The sequence below is a fragment of the Lithobates pipiens genome, unplaced genomic scaffold (assembly GCF_037356315.1).
Source record: "Lithobates pipiens isolate NorthernLeopardFrog02 unplaced genomic scaffold, aLitPip1_a1.2 Scaffold_28, whole genome shotgun sequence".
In the NCBI taxonomy this organism is placed as follows: domain Eukaryota; kingdom Metazoa; phylum Chordata; class Amphibia; order Anura; family Ranidae; genus Lithobates; species Lithobates pipiens.
In genome coordinates, this window is record NW_027507789.1 from 141,606,744 (window position 1) to 141,633,453 (window position 26,710).

At 44.6% G+C, this 26,710-nt stretch overlaps 1 protein-coding gene across 6 annotated transcripts in view; it reads right to left on the minus strand.

Moving 5' to 3' along the window:
- Positions 1-26,710, minus strand: part of TBC1D16 (TBC1 domain family member 16) — a 269,316-nt gene that overhangs the window by 60,238 nt on the left and 182,368 nt on the right. For all 6 annotated transcript variants that reach the window (XM_077459627.1, XM_077459629.1, XM_077459630.1 and 3 more), the window contains 2 exons: positions 26,293-26,479; positions 15,081-15,260 (listed from right to left, as the gene is read on the minus strand). In XM_077459627.1, the coding sequence (XP_077315753.1) occupies positions 15,081-15,260; positions 26,293-26,479 (367 nt within the window). The remainder of the gene's footprint in view (positions 1-15,080; positions 15,261-26,292; positions 26,480-26,710) is intronic.

Sequence of the window (26,710 nt, forward strand, 5' to 3'; positions counted from 1 at the left end):
GCAAATAGCTTGGGGTGGTTTGGGGGGGGGGGTCATTTGGCAGGGTTTTGTGCTATCTCGGCATTTCATGGCCTCCGAAACCATGATAGGTATGAGGAGTGAAATCAAGAATTTACGCCCTTAGGAAACCTGAAGGTGGTGATTGGTTTTCGGGGTCCTGTACGTGGCTAGACTGCCAAAAAGTTCCACACATGTGGTATCCCCGTACTCAGGAGAAGCAGCAGAATGTATTTTGTGGTGTAATTTCACATATTTCCATAGCATGTTTGAGCAATATATAATTTAGTGACAACTTTGTGAAAAAAAATGTATTGTAACTTGTGGCAAAATATAAAATATTCCATGGACTCAACATGACTCTCAGCAAATAGCTTGGGATGTCTACTTTCTAAAATTGGGTCATTTGGAGGGGTTTTGTGCTATCTGGGAATTTCATGGCCTCCTAAACTGTGAAAGGCAGTGAGGAGTGAAATCAAGAATTTACACCATTAGAAATCCTGAAGGAGGTGATTGGTTTTTCAGGGTGCTGTACGCAGCTAGACTGCCAAAAAGTCCCACATGATGTATGGTGTGTAATTTCACATATGCCCATGGCATGTTTGAGCAATATATAATTTCAGTGACAACTTTGTGTAAAAATGTATTTATTTAGTCATTTTTCAATCACTTGTGACAAAAAAATAAAATATTTAATGTGCTCAACAAGCCTCTCTGCAAATTCCGTGGGGTGTCTACTTCCCAAAATGGGGTCATTGGGGGGGGGGGGGGGTATTGTACTGCCCTGCCATTTTAGCACCTCAAGAAATTATATATAAAAATAGTCATTCATAAACAAAAATCTGCATAAATTCCAGAAAATGCACCATAGTTTGTAGACTCTATAACTTTTGCCCAAACCAAATGAATATACGCTTATTGGATTTTTTTTTTTTTACCTGAGACATGTGGCTGGATGCTTTTTGGCCTAAATGTATGACTAAAATTGAGTTTATTGGATTTTTTATAGCCAAAAGTAGAAAATATTTATTCTTTAAATTTTAGGCATTTTTTCGTTTATATTGCAAAAAATAAAAACCGCAGAGGTGATCAAATAGCACCAAAAGAAAGCTCTATTTCGTGGCAAAAAAGGGACGTAGATTTCGTTTGGATACAGCATTGTATGACCGCGCAATTACCAGTTAAAGCAGCACAGTGCCACATTGTAAAAACTGCTTTGGTCAGGAAGGGGGTAAATCCTTCCAGGGCTGAAGTGGTTAAAAGGCTCTTCCAGAAGGCAGTGATGAGGCACTCTCTTGGTTCACACGGAGCGTAAAGCTGGTCATACACTACACGAAATATCAGCCAAACCCATTTTCGAAAAACAAACATTCGGCCGTGAGCGCAAACAATAGTGCCATCATGTAATGAACGATAAATCATTCAATGGACATAAATGAATGCATTTTTTGTTCACTTTTTAACCACTTAAGCCCCGGACCATTTGGCTGGCCAAAGACCACTTTGTGCGATTCGGCACTGCGTCAATTTAACTGACAATTGCGCGGTCCGTGCGATGTGGCTCCCAAACAAAATTGTGAAAAAAACGCATTATTCTTTCCTTCTTGCTATAATAAATATCAGCAAAAAATATATATATAAAAAAAACTTTTCTTTCCCTCAGTTTAGGCTTATACGTATTCTTCTACATATTTTTGGTAAAAAAAAAAAAAAAAAGCAATAAGCGTTTATTGATTGGTTTGCGCAAAAGTTATAGCATCTACAAAATAGGGGATAGTTTTATGGCATTTTTATTTTATTTTTTTTACAAGTAATGGCGGTGATCAGCGATTTTTATCATGACTGCGACATTATGGCGGACACGTCGGACAATTTTGACACATTTTTGGGACCATTGGCGTTAATACAGCGATTAGTGCGATTAAAATAAAAAAAAAGGTTTGTAGAAAAAGAGCCCGAGAATATGCTTGACAATTCAGAAAGTTTATTTGACTAGTACTAACTGTAATAGTCAATGCTTGTCAGGGTCCAAGGATCACCCTTCATCAGGGATTAATGATACTAGGCTGAAAAGACATTTGCAGGCAAAAATGTTTTGTTGGAAATCCTGGGGTTAAAGTGGTTGTAAACCCTTACAAACCACTTTGACCTACAGGTAAGCCTAGATTAAGGCTTACCTGTAGGTCCAAGAAATATCTCCCAAACCTATACGGTTTAGGAGATATTTGCCCGAAGACGGGCACCGCTATCTACGGCGCATGCGCCGTAGACAGCGGCGCGCAGGCGCACTGAGCGGGGCATCGTCGATAACGGCAATGCCGCGAGTCTCGGCTCCCGTGGGCATGCGGGGGAGTGACGTCATCGCTGCTCCAGCGAATCACAGCGCCGGAGCAGCGAGACCCACGGAGACCCACCAAGAAGATGGACGCTCGGAACTACAGGGGACAGCGGTAACTTCGCTGGCTCCTGTGTCAGGTAAGTGACACATAATGGACTACTATGCGATGCATAGTAGTCCATTATGCTTTGCCTTTACAGGGAATGAAAGAGGAAGTAAACTCATCAGGGTTTACATCCTTTTTAATATATGATAACAGCGCAAGGCCTCCTCCAATCATTGGTTTAGAGCAGGGGTCTCCAAACTATGGAGCTATATGCACTCAAAGTTTAACCAAATCCAAGAGAAAAAACATAATATATTGCAGTTTACCAGTCCCTAGATGCGGTGGTTACTTTAGTTTTCTTCTTTCAGACTGTTTTCCTTTTTTTTCATGTTGTGACCCTGCTAGTAAAACACATCCTATCCTAGGGTGACAATGCTCACTAGTTACATCTACACTACAGAGGAGTATTGTCAGCCTAAAGGCCCGTACACACAATCTGACCTTTTGATAACAAACACGCAAATTAGCTGTTTTGGAGCAACAACCGACCGTGTGTACGCTCCATCGGACAAACTTTTTCGGGTTTTCATCGGACTTTTGTTGGCTGTGCGAACGGACAAACTTTTCGACAACATAAGTCCGATGGAGCAAAGTCCGATCGTGTGTACACAAAACCATCGGACTTTTGTACAAAGTACAAACACGCATGCTCAGAACCAATGCAAAAGATCAGACAACAATACAGAAGTTGACCAAAGGTGGCCCTGGAGTAATTGAACGTCCTCCTTTGAAGTGTCATCAGTATACTGAAACGTCACTACATTTGTGTTTGTTGCCTAAAAAGTCCAATCGTGTGTATGCAATACAAACTTACGGCCAACGCCCTTTGTACAAAAATTCAAGGGAAAGTTTGTACAAAATCCGATCGGGCGTTAGACAGAATATCAAACAAAAGGCCCGCGAATGGCCTATCAGGCCATTTCATGTGGTCCTCACACCTCTCCTGAAGCTGCAGCACTACCCAGTCCCTGCCCCCACCTTGTATCTGCAGTCAACAGCAGAGAGGAAGACAAAACACCTCCACCCGATCTTGTACCTCTCTGTACAGCCGTAGCACCCCCTCGTCTCCACCTCCCTTGGTCTCAGCATTCAGCAGACTCCAGCAGCTAACTCCAGCCCTCCTCTGGTCCTCCTTCAGACCCTGCTTTTTCAGCTTCCCAGCTCCGTCCCCAGATTCTTCCCGGAAGCAGCACATAGTAAGGGGGACACACTGTGATGTAAGGGAGGGTGGGAGATTGTTGACTTCTCAAACAGGGGAGCTCTTGACATCTGATGTAAGGGAGGGTGGTTCTCTGGTCATCTAGTCTTACAGATACAACAGGCCCTTTGAGGGCAGCCATAATGCTGATGTGGCCCGCAATGAAATTATGCTTGACACCATTGTGGTAGATTATAGGCTTAACCGGTTCCCGACCAGCGCACGCCGATGTACGTCGGCAGAATGGCACGGGCAGGCATATTGGCGTACAGGTACGTCCAATCTTCAATGCCGCCCTGCCATCGCAAACGCGCCGCTGGCGGTTCATTCGCGTGCCGGTCGGGACCCCCGTGAGTCCAGTCGCGGGTCCCGCGGACTCGATCGGTGCGGGCATACTCGCGATCTTCTCACGGGACGGCTGAATGGAGAAGCGCTGTTGTAAACAGCATTTCTCCATTCTGCCTAGCAACTAGTGATGCTGATCTCTGCTCCATGTGATTGAAGCAAGATCAGTGTTCACTAAATGAAAGCCCAACCCCCCACAGTTAGTAACACACCCCTAGGAACACTTAACCCCTACACTGCCACCCACTGGTTAACCCCTTCACTGCCAGTGTCATTTACACAGGAATCACTGCATTTATATAGCAGTGATTGCTGTATAACTGACAATGGTCCCAAAAATGTGTCAAAAATGTCTGATGTGTCCGCCATAATGTCGCAGTCACAATAAAAATCGCTAATCGCCGCCATTACTAGTAAAAAAAAAAAAAAAAAATTAATAAAAATGCCATAAAACTATCCCTATTTTGTAAACGCTATAACTTTTTGCGCAAACCAATCAATCGCTTATTGCGATTTTTTTTACCAAAAATATGTAGAAGAATATGTATCGGCCTAAACTGAGGGAAAAAAATGTTCTGGTCTTTGACCAGCAAAATGGTCCGGTCTGTAAGTGGTTAATAATAGCATGCAATGGTAAGCAGTGGTTTCCAATGCAAGCAAAATCATTTCTTGTATTAAGAAAGGTATAGACTTCAGAGAGAGATAATTGTGCCCCTGTACAAATCATTAGTAAGACCTCATCTGGAATATGCAGTTGAGTTTTGGGTCACCAGTTCACAAAAAGCATATTGGGGAGCTGGAGAAAGTGCAGAGAAGGGCAACCAAACTTATAAGAGGCATGGAGGAGCTCAGCTATGAGGAAAGATTAGATGAACTGATTTTTTTCTCTCTTGAGAAGAGGTGATTAATATGATTAACATGTATAAATATATAAGTGGTCCATATAGCTTAGTTAATGTTGAGTTTTTTGCTATAAAGGTCATCACAGAGGACAAGGAGGCACTCTTAACATCTGGAGGAAAAGAGATTTAATCCCCCAAATACGAAAAAGCTTCTTCACAGCAAGAGCTATGAAAATGAGGAATAGACTTCCTCAAGAGCTGGTTCTGTTCAGCTCAGCAGATTGCTTTAAAAAAGGCCTGGATTCTTTCCTAAACGCACATAGTATAAATGGATACTAATATTTATATGTAAAGTTGATCCAGGGAATATCTGATTGCCTCTTGGGGATAAGGGAGAATTTTTTTCCCCCTGCTGGAGCAAATTGGATCATGCTTTGCTGTTTTTTTTTTTTTTTTCTTTGCCTTCCTCTGGATCAACTGTGGATAAAATGTAGGATTGTAATTTTTTCCCCCTTTTATTGGTTGCACTAGATAGACTTGTGTCTTTTTTTAACCAGACTATGTAACAGAAATGTGTTAACCCTAACAGCTGCTAGGGTCCCAGGCAGACTGTCTGCGGTTTTTATTTTTTGCGATGTGGCAGACAGTCTTCCTGGGACCCTAGCAGCTGTTAGGGTCCCAGGCAGACTGTCTGTGCCACATCACAAAAAATAAAAACCGCAGAGGTGATCAAATACCACCAAAAGAAAAAAAGGACGCAAATTTTGTTTGGGTACAGCATTGCATGACCACGCAATTGTCAGAGATCACTGTACTCCCCCCTTTTCTCTCCAGAAGAACAGACGCATCTTTGTTCAGATCCTCTATATGAGTTCGGCCTCGCTTACTATCCTGGTTTTTTGGTTGGAGTTGATTTTTTCCGTCCATTCCATTGGGACCCTGGAGAAATTGGAATCTTGTGGATTATACAGACCATTCCTCCCATGACCAGAGGAACTACAGTAATTCCAACGGCTGTTAGACCTGTGGGGATCCATCTATCTCTATATGCACGTATGACCTCATGGTTTTGGTAAGAGTACCCATCTTGTTCGTTTCTATCTAGAATTCACTGCTTTGAGATGTCTCCAAGATCACTCTCTAGCCTCTATATCATGTGAAACACCACATCCTATGTCCTATGCGGACTCAAAGGACTTTTTGTATTCACTTATTATTTGGACTTTATTCATTTTCCTTTTTAATACTTGTTACATGTGTTTTCACAGTACTTTTTTAGCACTACATTATATTGTTTAATAGTACAACCTATGTAAGAACAGTTGCGTTCATTTTTACATAGTGGCCAGTGATACCTTTGGGACCGCGGACAGAGCCATTGTCCAATGGTCATCTGTACAGATTCTTTCAATGTATTATGTAGTATCCAATAGAGTTGTGATACAAGACCTTGCTTTTACCCTCTAGCCTTCAATAATGAAAATTATTTTAGAATAAATAAGTTTATATTAAGTACTTGCCTGAGCATGTCATGTCTGCAGATATTGGAAAAACCTCTGCCTTGGAATTCCAAATTCATGCGTTATTTGAGTGAAGGGTTTTAGATTGTCACTCCAAAACAGTTGCTCCAAATATCTCAGCCCATGTTTTTCCATAGTTCGAACCCTTCTAGTTTCTGCAATTCCTCACAATTTGCATTATTCCAAATTGGAGTATGGCAGATATATCCCGTAAGATTAGTGTCAGGGCTGGCTCATCCCTTCCTTCTCTAAGCTGGCCGCTCAGCTGTCGGCTAATTGCCAGCTCTCATCTCTCTCCACAGTTACCCAGCTATTCCTGATCCTGCTCGTCTGACCTGCCTACGTAAAGCTGTCCAACTCACTTCATCTCTGCCTTTGCCTTGGTCACATCACAAGAAACCATCTCCTGCGGTCCTGTTTAAAGACTGGCTTTTCTGACATCCCTTCTGGCTCCTTATCCTGCTTTCTGTTCCTCTACTTGGATCCCTTCTGGCCTGGGCGATTACCCAATCTGGTTACTGAAATCTGGCTTGGCTGACTACCCGATCCGGTTACTGGCTATGCTTTGACTATGCTTACTCTATTTACCTTTTTATTTTTATTAATAAACAAGTGTGATTTTACTGTACTTCTGTCTTGGTTTGGTTCATTGTCTCTGACAATAGGCGAAGGCCATGAATTCAGAAGATACAGCCAATACACTTGTTGGTAATATTTTTTCCAGATTGGATGAGCAAGATCACCGCATGGATTAGTTTGCCATGGCATTAAAAATGCTCCTGAGTCACACTGTTCACTTGGAATCCCCCACTGTGGCTGCTCCGGTACAGCCCCGAGTTGCAGGCTCAGGCTGTCCCTGCTACTGTGCCAGTCTCTGTGCAAGCTCCAGTCTCGAGTATTACACTATAAGAGGTATGTCTGGTTCCGCTTCCGCTTCCCCAGCAAGTTGGGGGTGATCCAGTTCAATGCAGAGGGTTTCTCAATCAGGTGGAGATATCCTTTGAGATGCTGCCCCAGGCGTTTCCCATGGACAGAAGCAAAGTACGTTTTGTGATATCTTTTCTTTCTGAGAGAGCCTTGGCCTGGGCTAACCCTCTATGGGAGACGCAAAAACCTGTTATCTTGAGTTACCCTGAGTTTGTGGTCTCCTTTAAAGGGGTATTTGACAGTCCCGCACCCTCCGCTTCTGCTTCTAAGTGCCTCATGTCCATCAGAGTATGAGAATTGTTGCCGACTACACCACTGAATTCCATACTCCATGCTTTTTCTCATGGTCTCTTGGATTCCATCAAGGATGAGATAGCAGCCCGAGATATACCCACTGAGCTGGAAAGCTTAATCTCCTTTGCCATCCTCATCGACTCCAGGCTCAGAAAGAGACTTTCTTTTAAGGAGCGCTTGCGGAAGCCTCCTGTATGTTTGCCCTCGAGCTTTGCAGTTCCACCCGTGCCTCCCACACCTCCTGGTACCCAGTCGGTTAGTGAAGATGAACCCATGCACTTGGGTTTCACGCGTCTCTCTGCGGATAGGAGAGCCTTTAGGAGGAGGGAGAGATTGTGCCTTTATTGTGGCCAGGCAGGTCACTTTTTGAAGTATTGTCCTACCTGTCCAGGGAACGCCCGAACCTTGAGGTCCTGTCATGGACCGACCTTAGGTGCCATTGTTTCGTCCCCAGTTATCCAGAAGGATAAGCCCCTGGTTTTGGTCACCCTTTCTTGGGCTGAGTCGTCCATCGAGATAATGGCTCTAATCTACTCTGGGGCTGCAGGCCTGTTCATTGATGCTGCCTTTGTATCATAGCACTAAATTCCGCTGCAGCTGCGTGACACTCCACTTGCCATTGAGGCTCTTGACGTGAGACTTCTACAGCCTGCCCATGTTATCATGAGACAGTTCCATTGTCTATGGCCGTAGGGGCTCTTCACCATGACATAATCCAATTGCAAGTCATTTTCTCACCTAGGTTTCTGCTGGTTATTGGTTATCCTTGGTTACAGAGGCACAACCCCTCTTTTGAGTGGCTTTGTGCTGAGGTTCTCTCCTAGTCACCACAATGCAGTGAGACATGCTTCCAGAAGGTAGCCAAGGTCCTGTGCACCTCTTCACTCTCCTCCCTGCCGGAGGAGTACCACAATTTTAGCTATGTCTTTGACAAAGGTCAAACTGGTAGTTTGCCTCCACACCGGCCTTATGATTGTGCAATTGACCTTCAACCTGGTGCCATAAACTCTTGTGGCCGGGTTTACCCTATGTTGGTCTTGGAGGATAAGGAGGAGTATGTTGCAGACGCACTTTCTCAAGGTTTCATCCGCAAATCCTCATCTCCTGTTGGTGCTGGTTTCTTCTTTGTGAAGAAGAGGAGCGGTGAACTGAGACGTTATATTGATTATAGGGGTCTCAATCGGTTCACGATTAAGAATGTCTACCCGATTTAGTTGATTACAGAGTTATTTGAATGCCTCAAGGGAGCAATGGTTTTCACAAAGCTTGATTTGAGAGGGGCATACAATCTTGTGCAGATTAAGGAGGGCGACGAGTGGAAAACGGAGTTGAATACCAGAACAGGCCATTATGAGCACCTCGTAATGCCTTTTGGCCTTTGTAACGCCCTGGCAGTTTTCCAGGAATTTATTAACAATGTCCTATGAGATTTGCTGCAGTTGCGTGTGGTGGTTTATCTCGATGATATCCTGGCTGCAGTTCACACCAGTCCTACTTCTCCTTTGGGTGACAAAATTCTTGCTGCTCAGGTCCATGCTCCTCCTGAGAAACCTTGCGACCGCTGCTTTGTCCCAGAAAGTCTCCATACTGCCGTGCTCCAGACTTATCATTCTTCCAAGGCAGCTGGCTACCCTGGGAAGAATCAACTCGTTTCGACCATTTCTCAACAATTCTGTTGGCCTAGTCTATGGGCCGATTTAACTGCCTTCGTAGCTGCCTGTTCCATGTGTGCTCAGAGTAAGACTCCAAGACACCTTCCAGTGGGCCTCCTACAACCCATACCCAATGGAAAGAGGCCCTGGACCTACCGGTCTATGGATTTCATTGTGGCCTTGGGAGTTGGGCAACTCAACACTGTTATCCTTATGGTGGTTGACCAGTTCTCAATGTATTTCACTTAAGAAGTTGCCTACTTCTAAGGAACTGGCTTCCATTTTTGCTCGGGAGATCTTTCACTTACATGGGCTACCCAAAGTGATTGTCTCGGACAGGGACAGTCAGTTTGTCTCCCGTTTCTGGCAAGCCTTTTGTGCACAGTTGGGAATTCAGCTTTCTTTCTCTTCTGCGTATCACCCGCAGTCTAATGGGGCCACAGAGTGAGCCAATCAGTCCTTGGAGCAATTCCTACGTTGCTATATTTCTGACCATCATAACAACTGGTCAGACCTATTACCATGGGCAGAGTTTGCTCACAACTGGGCCTTGAATTCTGCCTGTTGTGTGTCTCCGTTTATGGCAAAGTATGGTTTCCAATCCTCCATGTTGCCTGACTCGTTTGTTCCGCAGAGTATCCTGTGTTAGAGGAGCATCTCCGTGGTCTTCGTTCCACTTGGGTACAAGTCCAGGAGGCTTTGCATCATGCCAATTATAGGTACAGACTCCATGCTGACCGCTGGCCTGTGCCTTCCTACCAGGTTGGGGACAGGGTCTGGCTGTCATCTTGCAACCTCCAACTTTGTGTTCCCTCACTGAAGTTCGCACCTCAGTTTATTGGGCCTTTCCCTATCCTTCGCAGGATTAAGCCAGTGGCTTACGCGTTGGACCTTCCTCCTAGTATGCACATCTCAAATGTGTTTCATATCTCCTTATTGAAACCATTGGTCTGCAACTAATTTACCACTGTGCCGCGTCCTCACCCTATACAGGTTGAGAACCATGAGGAGTATGAGGCACAATCCATTGTTGACTCCCGTAGGTTCCGTGGGTGCATACAGTACCTGGTGCATTGGAAGGGGTACGGTCCGGATGAATGCTCCTGGGTCTCATTATCGGACATACATTCCCCTGCCCTCCTCCGCGATTTCCATAGACATTTTCCCCTCAAGCCCGGTGATCCTCCGAGGGGGAGGGGTCGTTGAGGAGGGGGTACTGTCAAGGCTGACTCAGCCCTTCCTTCTCTGAGCTGGCCGGCCGCTCAGCTGTCAGCTAATTGCCAGCTCTCATCTCTCTCCACAGTTACCCAGCTATTCCCGATTCTGCTCCTCTGACCTGCCTACTTAAAGCTGCCCAGCTTGCTTCATCTCTGCCTTCGCCTTGGTCACATCACAAGAAACCATCTCCTGCATTCCTGTTTAAAGACTGGCTTTGCTGACATGCCTTCTGGCTCCTTATCCTGCTTGCTGTTCCTCTACTTGGATTCCTGACTTCTGGCCTGGCTGATTACCCGATCTGGTTACTGAACTCTGGCTATGCTTTGACTACCCTAACTCTATTTACCTTTTTATTTTTATTAATAAACAAGTGTGATTTTACTGTACTTCTGTCTTGGTCTGGTTCATGGTCTCTGACAATTAGTGATATTGTTCAATTCTTGCCAAACTTTATCAAGGAGTTTGCCTGTCAAACTTCTCATCTCTTTGCAGATTTTTTGTCTCCAACAAGGAGATCAATGTGTATCCCCTGCGTAGCAGTAACAGCAGACCCTGTATAGGGTCAGACTCTCCAACATCCATCCAGCCAAAAAAATGCTGTATTTGTGTAGCTAAAAAATTGCTTTTGATGTGTGGAATAGCTAATCCCCTTTCGTCTTTGGCTAACATTAAGCTTGTTTATACGGGATTGTTTTTTCCGTCATATAAGTTCTCAAAAGAGAGATTCAATCTTCCCAAACCAAAACAATGTTATCCAAATAGGAGAATTATGGAGAATATACAATAACTGTGGAGTCCAGATCATTTTAATGAGATTTGCTCTACCAACCACAGTTAGTGGAAGTTTACAACAACTCCGACACTTATGTCCAAATTTGAGCAATAGTGGTTTAAGATTCAGATCAACATAATCCTTTACTCGTCATGTCATCTCAATCTCCAGATACTTAAATGTATGTTTTATTTGAATTTGGACGGCTTGATCTGGTAAGGTGATATCCGCATCGTGTAATGACATCAATGTTGATTTCTCCCAATTAATACAGAATCCCGAAAACTGCCCAAACATGGATACAAGTGTCTTGAGTTCCTCCAAAGACTCTGCAGTATCTCCAAAAAAATAAGGGCATCGTCCACATATAAAGCAGTTTTTTTCCTCCATTTCTGAGTGGCGAAATCCAACTATCCCTTCTGACTGTTTTATGGAACTAGCAAGTGGTTCTATTGCCAAAGCGAACAGTAATGGGGACAGTGGGCAGCCTTGTCTAGTCCCTCTGGATAGTGAAAAGAATGTTGACCTAGTATTATTGATTCTCAACCTTGCCTTTTGGGTCTTTGTACAATAGTTGTATCCAGGAAAGGAATCCTGGACCTAAACCAAAAGCAGTTAATACCGTCCATAAATATTCCCATTCCACCCTATCAAAGCCTCTAAGGACAGTATGGCACCAGTTCCTCCATTATCCATTATATGCTGTCTAAGAAAAGTCTTCACACGTTTGTTGATGCTGATCTTGAAGGGATAAACACGGTTTGATCTTTATGGATCAGAGTTTTAATATATCTAGATAACCTATTTGCCAGTACCCTAGCTAGGATCTTCATGTCTGAAGTGAGAAGAGACGTTGGACGATGAGTCTGGTTATAATGGATCTTTACCTGGTTTTAAGATTACTATTATTATTGATTCCTTCATTGATTTAGGGAGCTCCTGTGTAATATATGCTTCATTTAATGCTTCGAGAAGTTCTGGGAGTAGAATCTGGCCATATATTTTATATATCTCAACAGGTAATCCGTCCATCCCAGGGGCCTTATTGTTTTGAATTTGGGTCATTGCTTCTTCCAGCTATACTAGGGTTATGGACATATCCAGGTATTCTCTTTTAATGATAATTTAGGCACATTTAGCTTATCTAAAGATCGTTTGCTTTGATTTATTTGAAATCCCAGATTCATAAAGCATGGTATAGAAATCCACAAATGTATTCTAAATACTATCTGTGTCGCATACCACTGCATCTTTTCTGTCTTTAATAGCAGTTATACCGGATGGGCCCTCTAAATTTTGTGCTATCATAGCCAACATATGTCCTACCTGTTCCCACATTTCATAGTGCTTTTGACTCTGAAGTAATCTACTATTCTCTGCCTTTACTAGGGATAGGTTTCTGTAGATATTCTGAGCATCCTGCCAGGCTAAACGTCTATCTTTCGTAGGGTCTAAAATAAACTCCTGTTCTACTTGTTTGACTCTTTGCATTACTTCTTCCTCTGGTTGTCTTGTCGCCTTTTACATTTTTGAGATTTCTTTAATTATTAGGCCACGTAAATAGGCTCATTGTGTCCCAAACCACTACCATGGAGGTTGGGATCTTATTGTCTCTAAAGATAATTCTATTTGGCTCTCCTCTGGAACCAGAGTCAGCCAATGAGGATTCACTTTACATAGGGGACAAGACAATTGTTCCCCCAATTTGAGCATCAAAGGGGAATGATCAGAAAGTCCCCTTGGTTCGTACTGAATTGACCTTAGCCACGGGAGGAAACTCCCATTTCCCAAGGCTAGGTCTATTCATGATAGTGACCCATAGGTATTTGAACAACATGAGTATTCTCTGCTTGCTGAATGTCTAAATATCCACACATCTATTAAACCCATTTCCTGTATCTGGCCGGCCCACCTTGTTATAGCTCTTCTCCCCTTAGTCTTTATATTACTCAGTCTATCTACCTCTTCATTTAATACTTTATTGAAATCCCCCATTATTAAAGTTGGTAAATCCAACCATTGTGCCATTTTTTTTTCAGTACCTCATCCTTATATGGAGGGGGAATATAGACATTTAACAAAAAAATAAATTTTTATCATTCAAGGTACATAAAAGCATTACATAATGCTCAACAGGGTCTTTAATACACTGTTTGAATGAAAAACAAAGGGAGCTAGAGATCAAAATGTTCACTTCTCGAGAGTATGTAGAATAGGTGGCATGATATTGATGCCTGTATCTAGATGTAGCAAACAATATATTGTCATACATATACTTTAACACACTTCCTGATAATACTGCAGAGCGCAGATGACAGAACTGGATTTCTTGCATGATCAACAGTAATTAATTTGCAATTGGCTTCAAAGGTATAATTAAAAGACCAAAGGGGGGGTCAAAAAAGGGAAGTTGATGGTTAGGGTTTAGATACACTATGGCAGATAAGGAGAAATCCTTTAACACAAGATTACCAAGCTGAACAGTCTACTTCTCAAAAGGACATAGATAAGCTGACAACTAAGGCCTACTTAAGCCCCCTTCCACACTGGGGCCGCATGTGCATTAGAAGTAAAGCCCTGCTCCTTTCAGAGGTGCATTACTGCTGTTTAAGTGGCAGTTTTCAGCCAAAAAAAGGGGTTAAAAACGCCCATATTGCAGCACTTCTGAAGCGCTTCGGAAAAGCTGCCCATTCATTGCAATGGGCAGGGGCATTTTGTAAGTGCTGTATATAGCGCTCCCAAACAGCCCCAAAGATACTGCTTGCAGGACTTTTTCTATCGTCCCGCAAACATACCGCTCAAAGTGTGAAAGCACTCAGGCTTTCACATTCGGGTGGCATAGGAGGCAGTTTTCAGGTGCTTTATGTCTGAAAATTGGCTCAGTGTGAAAAGGGCTCTAAAAAAGATCCTCACCAGAGCTGAAGAGGATTATATTTCTAACCCCTCACAGCATTCTCTGGCTACTTATCAAAATCCAATGATAATGACTATAGTTCTATTGTTCAATATTTAGGCTAGGTTCACACCATAGTGATGCGGGAACGTCGCAAATCCGCTGCGTTTTCCCGCATCGCATGCCTCCCGCCGGCAGTTCACACTGCCCTATGGGGACTGCTGGGAGTGTCAATGAAATCTTAATGACACCCCCAGACCAGTCCGCATATCGCAGTGCGATCTGCAAACTCGGACAGGAATCGGATCGCATGGTGTGAACACCCATGCGATCCGATTCTGCTGCGGACCAAAAAAAGGGTCCTGTGCGAGTTTGCGGCGGGTGCGATGCGAATTCAGCCATACTATCTGTATGGCTGAACTCGCATCGCACAGAGAGATCGGATGTGATTTGCACTGCAGTGCGGTGCGAATCACATCCGGATCTCTCACCCGCAGCGGTGTGAACCCAGCCTTAAAGGGGTTGTAAACCCTTGTGTTTTTTCTACTTAATGCATAGGATGCCCCCCCCACTTTACTTTCCGTGAGGCGGTGATGCGTTCTCCCACTCTGCACAGGGTTGATTGGATAGTTTGATAACAGTGCAGCCATTGGCTCCCACTGCTGTCAATCAAATCCAATGACGCGGGCACTTGGGGGCAGGACCGAGTCTGGTATTTGTCTCTATGGATGCAGGTGCACAGTGGCGGTGAGAATGACATGTTTATCTTTTTTTTTTAAATAACACACAAAGGTTTACAACCACTTTAAGTAATTGCAGTTGTTCCAGGCACAACCACATGCGAGGATGTCTTATGCCTGTTTAAATTGGCAAAGAAAGTGGTCAAGCTATACCAAAACAAAATAGCCAACAACATTCCAGCTAAAGACAGACATGAAAATAAAAGTTCAAATTTAACAAGCAATTAATTAATGGTACCTGATAATGAGCCCAGCATGCTTCCCACATCCTGAGGGCCTCAGAGTCTGGAAATTCCCTTTTGAAGCAAAGAAGCATCCAACGGTGACAGAACAGCATCTGGAGACCATCTTCTCCAAGAGACAGCAAGTGTTGATAAAAACGAGCGTAAACAAGACGCAGTAACTCACGGAGATACATCTGAAAGTAGTTTAAAGTATTCTTACAAAATTTACAGTAGCAATAATGTAAACAAAATTAAAAATGCACACATACATTACATTGTGTTTTTATTGGGTTAAATTAGAAAAGACCGCTATGGTGTCATTCTTCAGCAGTAAATGGCAAGGTGCAGCATCTAATTAACAGGACCAGTTGTAACAATAGCAAAGGAGACTCATTGAAATCACTGTACTGCCTCTAATCCCAGGCAGCTGTCAACAGCAAGTAAGCACTTTGTGGTATAATATTCTTACTCTAGTGACAGCAAGTCCCACAGCCTCTTGAATGCTTTTTTATTAGTTTCATAAAGATTTTATAAGAAATGAACAGAAAAAAAAAAAATCAACCGATACATAGAGTTCAATGATCCATAAGGAATGTTAAACTTGAAGGAAATAAGGATGACAAATACTGTAGGCAAAGTCCAATACTGACTCAGGAATGTGTTGAATCAGAGAATGCATGCCAGCATGAGTCCTTAAGAGCTGGGATAATCACCCGCTGGGGAAAGGCCACATCATTCAAGCAGCAATTAATAAGCAACAATAGTAAATCAAGATGGTGTTTTGGGCCCCTAAAAGAGCTACCTTAGTAGATAATCTGAAGGTCTCAAAGCAATGAGGCAGTGTGAGAAGGCATATAGCATCTCCGTGGAGCCCGATCCCACATGGCTGATCATATACAGTATACAGCACGCATCCCATCATGCCTCTGTCTTTGGGTGTCATGCTTGTAGCTGTCAGCAGCTTGCAATGCTTCATGGGACTTGTAATTCCCCAACAGCTGGAGGGCCACAGGTTGAGTACCCATGGTATACAGGAACTAGTTAAAAAAAAAAGTCATAGTACCTCCACTCAATTATAGTTGGATCGACCAACCAAAAATGTCATACTGACTGTCATTGTTTACACATACCCATGGAGGTTAGACCCCTGACGGGGTAAGAGAAAAGGAGAAGAAAATAAAGAAAGGAAATATCTGAGAAGAGAAAAAGGAAAAGAAGAGATACTGAAGTGCAGTAGCAAAGTACGATAGAAAGTGGGGTTGGGTGGGTTGTTTCCGGTTCAGAACAGGTGGGGTTGGGTGGGGTGTTCCAGTTTAGAACAGGTTTCAAACCTCTACCACCAAGAAAGCGCCAGACATCCAAAGAGGTACCGAAGGCACTCGGCTGTGTAGTAACGATCCTCTTGCAGGTGTCCTGAAAATTTCACGTAACCTGTCGAAGGTGCAGCACAGTAATGTAGTCATCCCTAGTTCTATAGTCAATCCAGCATGCCAAAGTTGTGTAATGCCTAATCATAAGGCCTTTCAAAATAGCCATCAGTTCCTCCATCTCTTCAGTCCTATTGAGTCTCACAAACAAATCTTTAAAGGAAGGGACACTTTGTTGTCTCCAGTAAACAGGGACATGCGAACGAGCAGTATTGATCATGTGCATTAGGAGAGACTTGTGAAAAGAGCCCCCCAAAACTGTGGAATGGTGCAACAAGTACTGTGTAGGTGAGAACTCCAGGGAGGTATGTAATAATAGCATGAACATTTTTGCCACAATTCCTGGATACCGGGACAGCACCACCAAAAATGCTTTTTTCTTTATTATTAAAGATATTATGACTGTTGAACATTTCTAACACTACTGAATGCTTTTTTTGGATATATTTTTTAATCTGTTGTAGCCCCTTTAGTGGTGTAGATTGAGTTTCTGGTATGAAACTCACCATGGACTTCGGGTAGGTAAAGAGGTTGGTAGGTCCCTTTTTTGTGGTGGTACTGATAATATTTTATCCGTTTTCTCCAGAAGATTAAAAAACATTCCAGCCATAGAAAAACCTATACTAGCCTGTACTGCTCACCCCTGGGTAGCTCTGCACTCCTTCCTTGGTTGTACTCAACCTTGTCAACCATTTTATACCGATGCAGCTACACCACTAAACTTGAATCAATTATTTTAATATTTAAAGTCATGGTCAAAAATATTGGCACCCCCTGCATTTCTGTCAGATAATGCACCCACTTCGCCCAGAAAATTGTTGCAAACACAAACGTTTAGGCATTCTCATGTTTATTTCTTTTGTTTGTATTGGTATGACACAAAAAAGTGGAGAAAAAAAAAGCCAAGTCTGACACATTCATGCAAAACTACAAAAAATATACTGGACAAAACTATTGGCACCCCTAATTTCATATTTGATAGCACATCCCTTGGAAAAAATAACTGAAATCAATCACTTCTTGTAAGCATCCATGAGTTCCTTAAGAGTTCTCTAATGGAATTTTGGACCACTCTTCTTTCACCAACTGCTCCAGGTCTCTCAGATTGGAAGGGTTCCCATTCCCAATTGCTGTTTTGCGATCTCGCCACACATGCTCTATGGGATTTAGATCTGTACTCATTACTGGCCAGTTTAGTACTCTCCAGCACTTTGTCTTAAACTATTTCTGGGAGCTTTTTGGCATGTGTTTTGGGTCATTGTCCTGCTGCAAGACCCATGATCTCTGACGAAGACCCAACTTTCTGACACTGGACCCTACATTTCACCCCAGAATTCTGTAGTAGTCTTCAGATTTCATAATGCCACATACATGATCAAGACAACCAGTGCCTGAAGCAACAAAGCAACCCCAAAACATCAGTGAACCTCCACCATGTTTGACTGTAGGGACTGTATTCTTTTCTTTAAAGGCCTCTTTTCTTTTTGAGAAAACAGTAGAATGATGGGCTTTACCAAAAATGTCCACAGCACATTCTCCCAAAAGGATTTTGGCTTCCTCGGGTACCTTTTGTCAAACTCCAATCTGGCTTTTTTATGTTTGTGTTAGCAGTCCATTTTTGGAGTTTTGCGCAGAATGTGTCAGATTTGGCTTTTCGTTTCTCCACTTTTTTGTGTCATACCAGTACAAACAAAAGAAACGTGAGAATGCTTGCAACACTTTTCTGGGCGAAGTGGTGCATTATCTGACAAATGCAGGGGTGATAATATTTGTGGCCATGACTATACATGCATTTACACACAGAAGTATACAAAGGCGTGTATTGAAAGCATATACACTCACCGGCCACTTTATTAGGTACGCCTTGCTAGTACCCAGTTGGACCCCCTTTTGCCTTCAGAACTGCCTTCATTTTTTTGTGGCATAGATTCACTAAGGTGTTGGAAACATTCCTCAGAGATTTTGATCCATATTGACATGATAGCATCATGTAGTTGCTGCAGATTTGTGGGCTGCACATCCACAATGCAGATCTCTCGTTCCACCACATCCCAAATGTGCTCTATTGGATTGAGATCTGGTGACTGTGGAGACCATTGGAGTACAGTGACCTCATTGTCATGTTCAAGAAACCAGTTTGAGATGATTTCAGCTTTCTGACATGGTGCAGATCTCTGCTGGAAGTAGCCATCAGAAGATGGGTACACTGTAGTCCGAAAAGGATGGACATGGTCAGTAACAATACTCAGGTAGACTGTGGCATTAAAATAATGCTCAATTGGTACTAAGAGGCTCAAATGTGCCAAGAAGATATTCCCCCACACCATTATACCACCACCACAACCTGAACAAGGCAGGATGGATCCATGCTTTCATGTTGTTTACACTAAATTCTGACCCTACCATCTGAATGTTGCAGCTGAAATTGAGATTCATCAGACCAGGCAAAGTTTTTCAATCTCCTTTAGTCTAATTTTGTTGAGCCTGTGCGAAATGTAGCCCGTTTCCCATTCTTCACTGACAGGAGTGGAACTCGGTGTGGTCTCCTGCTGCTGTAGCCCATCTGCGTCAAGGTTCCATGTGTTGAACGTTCACAGATGGTATTCTGCAAACCTTGGTTGTAATGAGTGGTTATTTGAGTTACTGTTGCATTTCTATCATCTTGAACCAGTCTGTCCATTCTCCTCTGACATCAACAAGGCAATTTCGTCCAAACAACTGTCGCTCACTGGATATTTTTCTCTTTTTCGGACCATTCTCTGAAAACCCTAGAGATGGTTGTGTGTGGAAATCCCAGTAGACCAGCAGTTTTTGAAATACTCAAACCAGGCCGTCTGGCACCAATAACCATGCCACATTCAAAGTCGCCTAAATCTCCTTTCTTCCCCATTCTGATGCTCTGTTTGACCTTCAGCAAATCGTCTTCACCATGTCTAGATGTCTAAATGCATTGAGTTGCTGCCATGTGACTGGCTGATTAGCAATTTGTGTTACCAATCAATTGAACAGGTGTACCTAATAAAGCAGCAGGTGAGGGCAGTTCTCCACTGCTTAACCACATGAATATGTTACATTCTACATTTCAATTGGATATTAACAAGTATGTTTTTTTCCACTTTAGGCTGCATTCACACCTGAGGGTTTTCAGCTTGTAAAATGCCCACAAAGTGCCCAATAAGCAAAATCCCATTCATTTCAATAGGACCTGTTCACATCTGAGGATCTTGTCACCTGAAGCAAAATGGCTGAAGCTCAAAAAAGTACATGAGCTTCTTTTTAGGCAGATTACAGGCGTTTTTTTACTTTTTACATTGGTGACCTTTTGACCTGTACAAAATCGCTGCAAAAAACGTGGTAAAATTGTGCAACTTACTGCCTTAAAATGAAATGCTCAGGTCTGAATGCAGCCTTACAATGAAATGAAAGAAATGATCATATGCTGCCAATGGGAAAAGCATTGATGACCTTGTTCATAATGATAGACATTGATCCGATTAATCCTGCACACAGTAGCCACCTGGAAAGCAGTATGTACATTCTACCATATAAATACTCTAGAGGAGAATTCTGTCATTTTGATCATGAAAACATTACATATTTAGTAGTCTTGTTCATGGTTTCCAGGGTGCTGTGGTAAGACTATACTTACCAAAAGGCACTCACGTAGCAACATGGTTAGAAATGCTGCAGCAAGCAGAGTATGTATACCCAGCTATAGGAGGAATTGTGTGCAGGGAAGTTAAAAAAAAAATCACTGCAGATCAATAAAATCACTCCAACTTTCTCTTGTTAGTTTATCTGTACAGTTAGAAAGATAGCTGTTAATAAAACTCCCCACACTCCCTCAAATAATAGGATTTTTACTCACCGTAAAATCCTTCTCTGAAGGGCATTGATGGACACAGCAGCTCTTCTTGACCTTAGGGTTATATCGCCCCTTTAGGAGAGGACTAGGTAGAAAGTGTTAAAAACAGTAACACTTGCACAGTACCACTCAGGGGACGGTCCTTCTGGCTATAACCCTTCACACTGCATCTAGCAGCTCAGTTCGTCAAAAGTAGTACAAAAAGAAATAGGAGGGGTGGGTGCTGTGTCCATCAATGAACTTCAGAGAAAAGGATTTTGCGGGGAGTACAAGAATCCTATTTTTTCTATTGTTCATTGACGGACACAGCAGCTCTCCTTGACCTTAGGGACATCCCCCAGCAGTGTCACAGAAACAAGAGGTGGGAACAGCAAACAGCAATATTTCCACCCAAAACAGCCAGAGCGCCTCAACAGAGGAGTTGCAACCTTAAAAAGCCGCCTGCAAAACCTTGCGGCTGAAGCAAGGACCCAAAGATGTGCTCACATCAACCTTGTAAAATTTAGTAAAAGTGTGAACGGACGACCATGTCGCCGCCTTAAACACCTGAGAAACAGATGCTTGATGACGGAAAGCCCAAGAGGCATCAATTGCCCTGGTAGAATGCGCCATGACAGGAAAGGGAGGCGCCCTTCCCCTTATGGCATAAGCCTGAATGACTGTCTGTCTGATCCACCGAGAGATGTGGCTGATGAGACCGTCAGTCCGTTCTGTGGACCAGCCACCGATACAAACAGCGAGTCGGACCTCCGAAAAGGAGCCGTAGCAACAGATACACAACCGCAGAGCCCGAACCACATCCAGGGAATGCAAAGCCACCTCTTTAGGGTGTGATGGCCGAGGACATAAGGATGGAAGCACAATGTCCTCATTTAGATGACAGGCCAAAACAACCTTTGGAAGAAACAACTCAGAAACCCTCCTGGCAGATGTAATGGCCACTAGAAAGACCACCTTTTGAGAGAGTGTCAATAAGGTAATCTCCCTAATGTTTTCAAATGGCGGTTTCTGAAGCACCGAGAGCACCAGATTCAAATCCCACGGAGGTAGCGGTGGCCGAATCGGAGGGGCTACATGTCGAACCCCCAGAACAAATGTACTCACCAATGAGTCACCAAGGGTCACTGAAAAAAAAAAAAAAAAAAAAAGACAGCCAAAGCTGATAGCTGCTCCTTAATGGTGCTTAATGCAAGTTTCTGATCCACTCCTTGCTGCAAAAACAGCAGGATCCTGGAAAGTGAATATGTACGCGGATGCCACCCCATCTCCTCACACATGGAGATGTAGGCCTTCCACGTATGATAAATCTTCAGAGAAGATGACTTCCGTGCCCTCAACATAGTGGATATGTCCCTTAGCACCTGGCTTTCAACAGCCACTCCGTTAAAGCCAGTGACGGTGAAGCAGGATGAAATATTGGACCTTGCGACAGAAGGTCCTCTCGCATCGGCAGTCGCCAAGGAACATCCGCCACCATTTGTACTATGTCGGTGTACCACGGACGCCGAGGCCAATCTGGGGCAATCAGAATCAGCGGACTCCCCTCTGCCTCCACTCTGCGAAGCAGACATGGTAGAAGTTAGAGTGGGGGGAAGGCATAAATCAGCCGATAATGCCCCCATGGAGCCACCAACGCGTCCAGCCAGGGATCCTTTCACCTGGCCACAAACCCCTGTACCATCTGATTGAGTCAAGAAGCCAGGAGATCCACATCTGGCGCGCCCCACCTTAGGTAAAGGAGCCCAAATACAGCCGGATGTAGCGACCATTACCCTTGGTCCAGCATCTGATGACTTAGGTAGTCTGCTTGCCAGTGTTCTACGCCCGCAATGTACACGGCCAATAGAGCCGGCACGCGCCGCTCTGCCCACCGCAGAATATGAGCAACCGCCAGTGTTGCAGACAAGCTCCTTGTTCCTCCTTGATAGTTGACATATTCCACCACCGTGGCGTTGTCTGACTGGATCTTGACCGGAAGCCCTTGCAGCCTCTGTGACCATGTGGAGGGGTACCGCCTGATTGCCCGAAGCTCCAGTACACTGATCGGCACGCGGGATTCTTCCTGGGTCCACTGACCCTCGGCTGACTGTACGCACCAAACTCCCCCCCAACCGGTCAGGCTGGCATCCGTTGTGATCACCGTGCAATGAAGAAGAAGGAACGACTTACCGGACCAAAGGGCCGGCGACCTCAGCCACCAGAGCAGGGAATCCCTGACTAGCTGGCTCACCCGAATTTGACAATCCAGGGACAACAGAGATTTGTCCCATTTGGACAGTATCTCCTTTTGCGAGACTCCAGTGTGGAATTGAGCATACAGTACCGCCTCAAAAGTGGCTACCATGAGACCCAGGACTCGCATGCAAAAAACGCAGAGACGACCACCTGTGGGACACAAACAACTTTACCGCAGCTTGAAGAGTCTGCAACTTGTCCAAAGTGAGAAAGACTCTTGCCTCTGAGGAGTCCAGAAGCAAGCCCAGGTACTCCAGGCGTTGAGTCGGCACCAACACCAACTTCTCTAGGTTCAGTACCCAACCACTCCCGAAGAGTTTGCATGGTGATTGCCACACCCTCCCTTAATTCTGAGGTGGAAGCTGCCCTCAGAAGGAGGTCGTCCAGGTAACCCAAGATTGCGATCCCTCGCTGCCTCAGCAAAGCCAAAATTGGGGCTAGCACCTTGGTGAAGACCCTCAGTGCCGACGCCAGGTCAAAAGGGAGAGCTACAAATTGGTAGTGCTCGTCTCTGCAAATCGCAGAAACTTATGATGCTTGATGCATATGGGGACATGCAAGTATGCATCCTCGATGTTCAGGGATGCCAGGAAATCCCCCTGATGGAGTGCAGCGACCACTGAGCGAACCGATTCCATCCTGAACCTTTGTACTTTCACAAAGCTGTTGAGGGCCTTGAGGTCCAGGACCGGACGGACTCCTTCCTTCTTTGGGACAACAAATAGATTGGAGTAGAACCCCTGAAACCTTTCTGGTGTCAGTACGGGTACTATCACCCCGCGCAGCAGCAAGTCCTGTAATGCCCCAAACAGGGCCTCCCGACAAGCCGTAAGAAGATGAAGGTTGGAGGGAAAAAAATCTGTTTGGCGGACAAGAAAAACTATCTTGTACCCTGAGGAAACTAGTTCGAAGACCCACTGATCAGAAAGCAGGGAGGTCCACCGAGCTGCAAACTCCCAAAGGCAACCCCCCCCACCCGAGAGTCAGGCGATGGGCAAAACCGGGGACGCTTTTGTCCCTCAGCAGGCACCTTGTCAGACTGGGAACGCTTACCTGCCGACCCGGGCAGACGAAAAATCCGCTTCTGAGCAGAAAAGGAGGGCCCTTGCCTACGGTTTGGCTCCTTACCTTTCCTGGACTGTAGGAGCAATGTACTCTTACCCCCAGTAACAGTCTTAATAATGTCCTCCAACGAGGCTTCAAATAGCCTCTCTCTCTGGAAGGGCAAGTCCGCCAGTGCTTTCTTAGATGCCTGGTCCGCAGACCAGCATTTCAGCCAAATCAGGCGATGTAGCACTACCACTGATACTGAGACTCTAGAGAGCAAGGGGGCCGTATCTAAGGCCGCATCACAGACATACTTAAGGCCCTGCACCAACTGATCTGCCAGCTCCACACAGACTGGGGAAGCCTGTTGCTTCTCCAATTCACGGTGCAACAATTAGCCCATTCAGTCAGCGTCTGCGATACCAGGGCCATGGCTAACACTGGCCGCAATGTTGACCCCACCACGGTAAACATGGACCGGGCAACCGCCTCGGCCCTTCTGTTGGCAGGGTCCTTGAAAGCAGGAGTCCCTTCCACCAGAATCGTGGTTACCTTATTTAACCTGGATATTGGGGGGGTCAACAACCAGAGGAGATGTCCACTTCTTCAGGAAGGTTAAGGCAACGCCATGCATTTGGGGACTGTGGTTTTCCCCATTCCTTGTAAATAAACTTATCAAAATAAGTTAGGTAAGGAAACACCTTAGACGTGCGGGCTGACTTGTGGAACCCAAAAGGGACTGACTCCTCTGTAGACACAGCAGGGCCTGAGTCTGAATCAGAGCTTTATCCAGAAGACGGTGGAGGGAGGGGGTGTTTTTTACCCCCCTTGCGCCCGCACACCACTTTCACCCTGGCAACAAAGGCTTCCAGGATCGCTGAAAGAGCGTTCATAGGCACCGCAGGTGCAGGGGAACCAGTTGCAATCACAGGGATGTCTGGGGAAGAAGCGCCAGCTTCTGATGCCATGCTGACCCACACTCGCCTGTCTTACCACTTACCACTTAGGGACCTAAGGCAAGTCACACAAAAGTCCACCCTCCTAGCTGCACAGACTGAGGAGCCCCCACCCGCAGGACTCACCACCCTGACCCAGGTACTGCGATGTGCTGCTGCTGCCCACTCTCCCCTGTGCCATCCACGAGGTTTCTGTGTGGAAGCACTCTGTTCTAGACGGAAACAAGCACCCAGTGCTAGAGGCAAAGCCTCAAAAAAAAAAAACACCTGAGACTGCCAAGAAAATAGCTGAACTACTAGAAAATGTCTGAAAGGCAAAAAACTAGCTGTGGATACCACAAAATGGCCGTGGAGCATGTGGCAGCCTCCCCACATGGCTCACACAGCACAGACACCTACTGTGGCACAGAAAAAAGGGAAGAGGATGAGCGGACCACCAACACCCAGAGCCCCCCTGGCCAGGTACGTGCACCGTACCCCCATGTGCCCAGTCAAACAGGGGCCCATAGCATGGGGAGGAGGGAAAGGACAGGGAGAGAAGAATGGGAGAGTGAGACCCCCTAGTCTACCTCCCAGGGAATGCCCAGCTGCTCCATCCTGCCAATAACCATACTTACCCCTCCTGCAGGAACTGCTGGACGCATTCCACAGACAGACCCATCACCCGAGCAGTACGGGGTGGCTGCTGGCCATGGCAAACTGTGACACAGCAGCAGCCCGGTCATGTGTGTGCCCCGGAGCATATAGCTCACCGACCGCCCCTGGAATAGATGGGGCATGTTGTGGCCAACCCAGCACAGATAGGGACTTCTCACACTCAGTGGCCAGGCTGGGGAGACTACAAGGATCTATATTATCCAGCCTGTCACCCAGCCCGGCTGTTGATTGAAGGTCATAGGAATCAAAAATGCAGAAAAAAGAAAAAAAAATTCCCAGGAGCAATGGTCCCATCGGGAGCCAGGTCCTTCTCCTATACTAGGCAGAAAAAAAAACTGTGCTGCTGGATGCAGTGTGAGGGGTTAAAGCCAGCAGGACCACCCCCTGGTCGGTACTGTGCAAGTGTTGCTGTTTTTAACACTTTCTGCCTAGTCCTCTCCTAAAGGGGCGATATAACCCTAAGGTCAAGAAGAGCTGCTGTGTCCGTCAATGAACGATAGAGAAATCACATTTTAGCATTATTTTTACAATATAATTGAATGACACATGGTGCAGAGCTTGCAGCAAAGGGTGTAATAAATCAAGTGTCTCTAGGGCAGTGTGATGTCTAAACATAACCTTAGTAACGTGGTGTTTGCTGGCAATAACCAACGTTTTAATACCTTCTACTACATATTTACAATAATTATATACAATGTACTATATGTGCAGAATCAACATGTTTCAGTTCTGTATAAGGCAATGGGGTTGATTTACTAAAACTGGAGAGTACAGAATCTGGTGCAGCTGTGCATGGTAGCCAATCAGCTTCTAACTTTAGCTCATTCAATTATGCTTTGACAAAAAAAAACTTGGAACCTAATTGGTTCCTCCACAGAACTCAACCAAATTTTGCACACTACAATTTTAGTAAATCAACCCCAATCTGTCTATAGCAAAATACCAAAAAGTTACTAGGACATTTAAAAAAATAAATAAAAAAAAACATAAAATTCCATAGAAACATAGCATTCACATTAGAGCACTTGAGACCACTTACTAACTGCTTTTCCATGTCTTCGTCACAAGGCGAGCTGATAAAAATGGTGTTTTGCATAAGGCCGACAAAACACCAAAAGGTGTCAGACTCATCTAGGATCTCTGCCAACAGTGGTGCCACAAGATCTGACATTCCTTGCGAATAACCGACTCCAGGGCAGTACACGGCATAGTTCAAAAGGATCCTCCTGAGGTAAAGAAGGACAGGAGCATTGAGCATGCACAGGAAATAGGATTCAAATACACTCTTTAGAATACAAGCATAGCCATAAGTTACAAATGCTCTTGCTTTGCTTAAAGTGGAACTAAACCCACCGATTCAACTGTTTCCCAAAACTGTTACATTCAAGGCATGCCTTTGATGATAACGGTCACCGTTGCCAGTGTGCTCTCAACTAAAACTAATCAAGCCCTCAAAT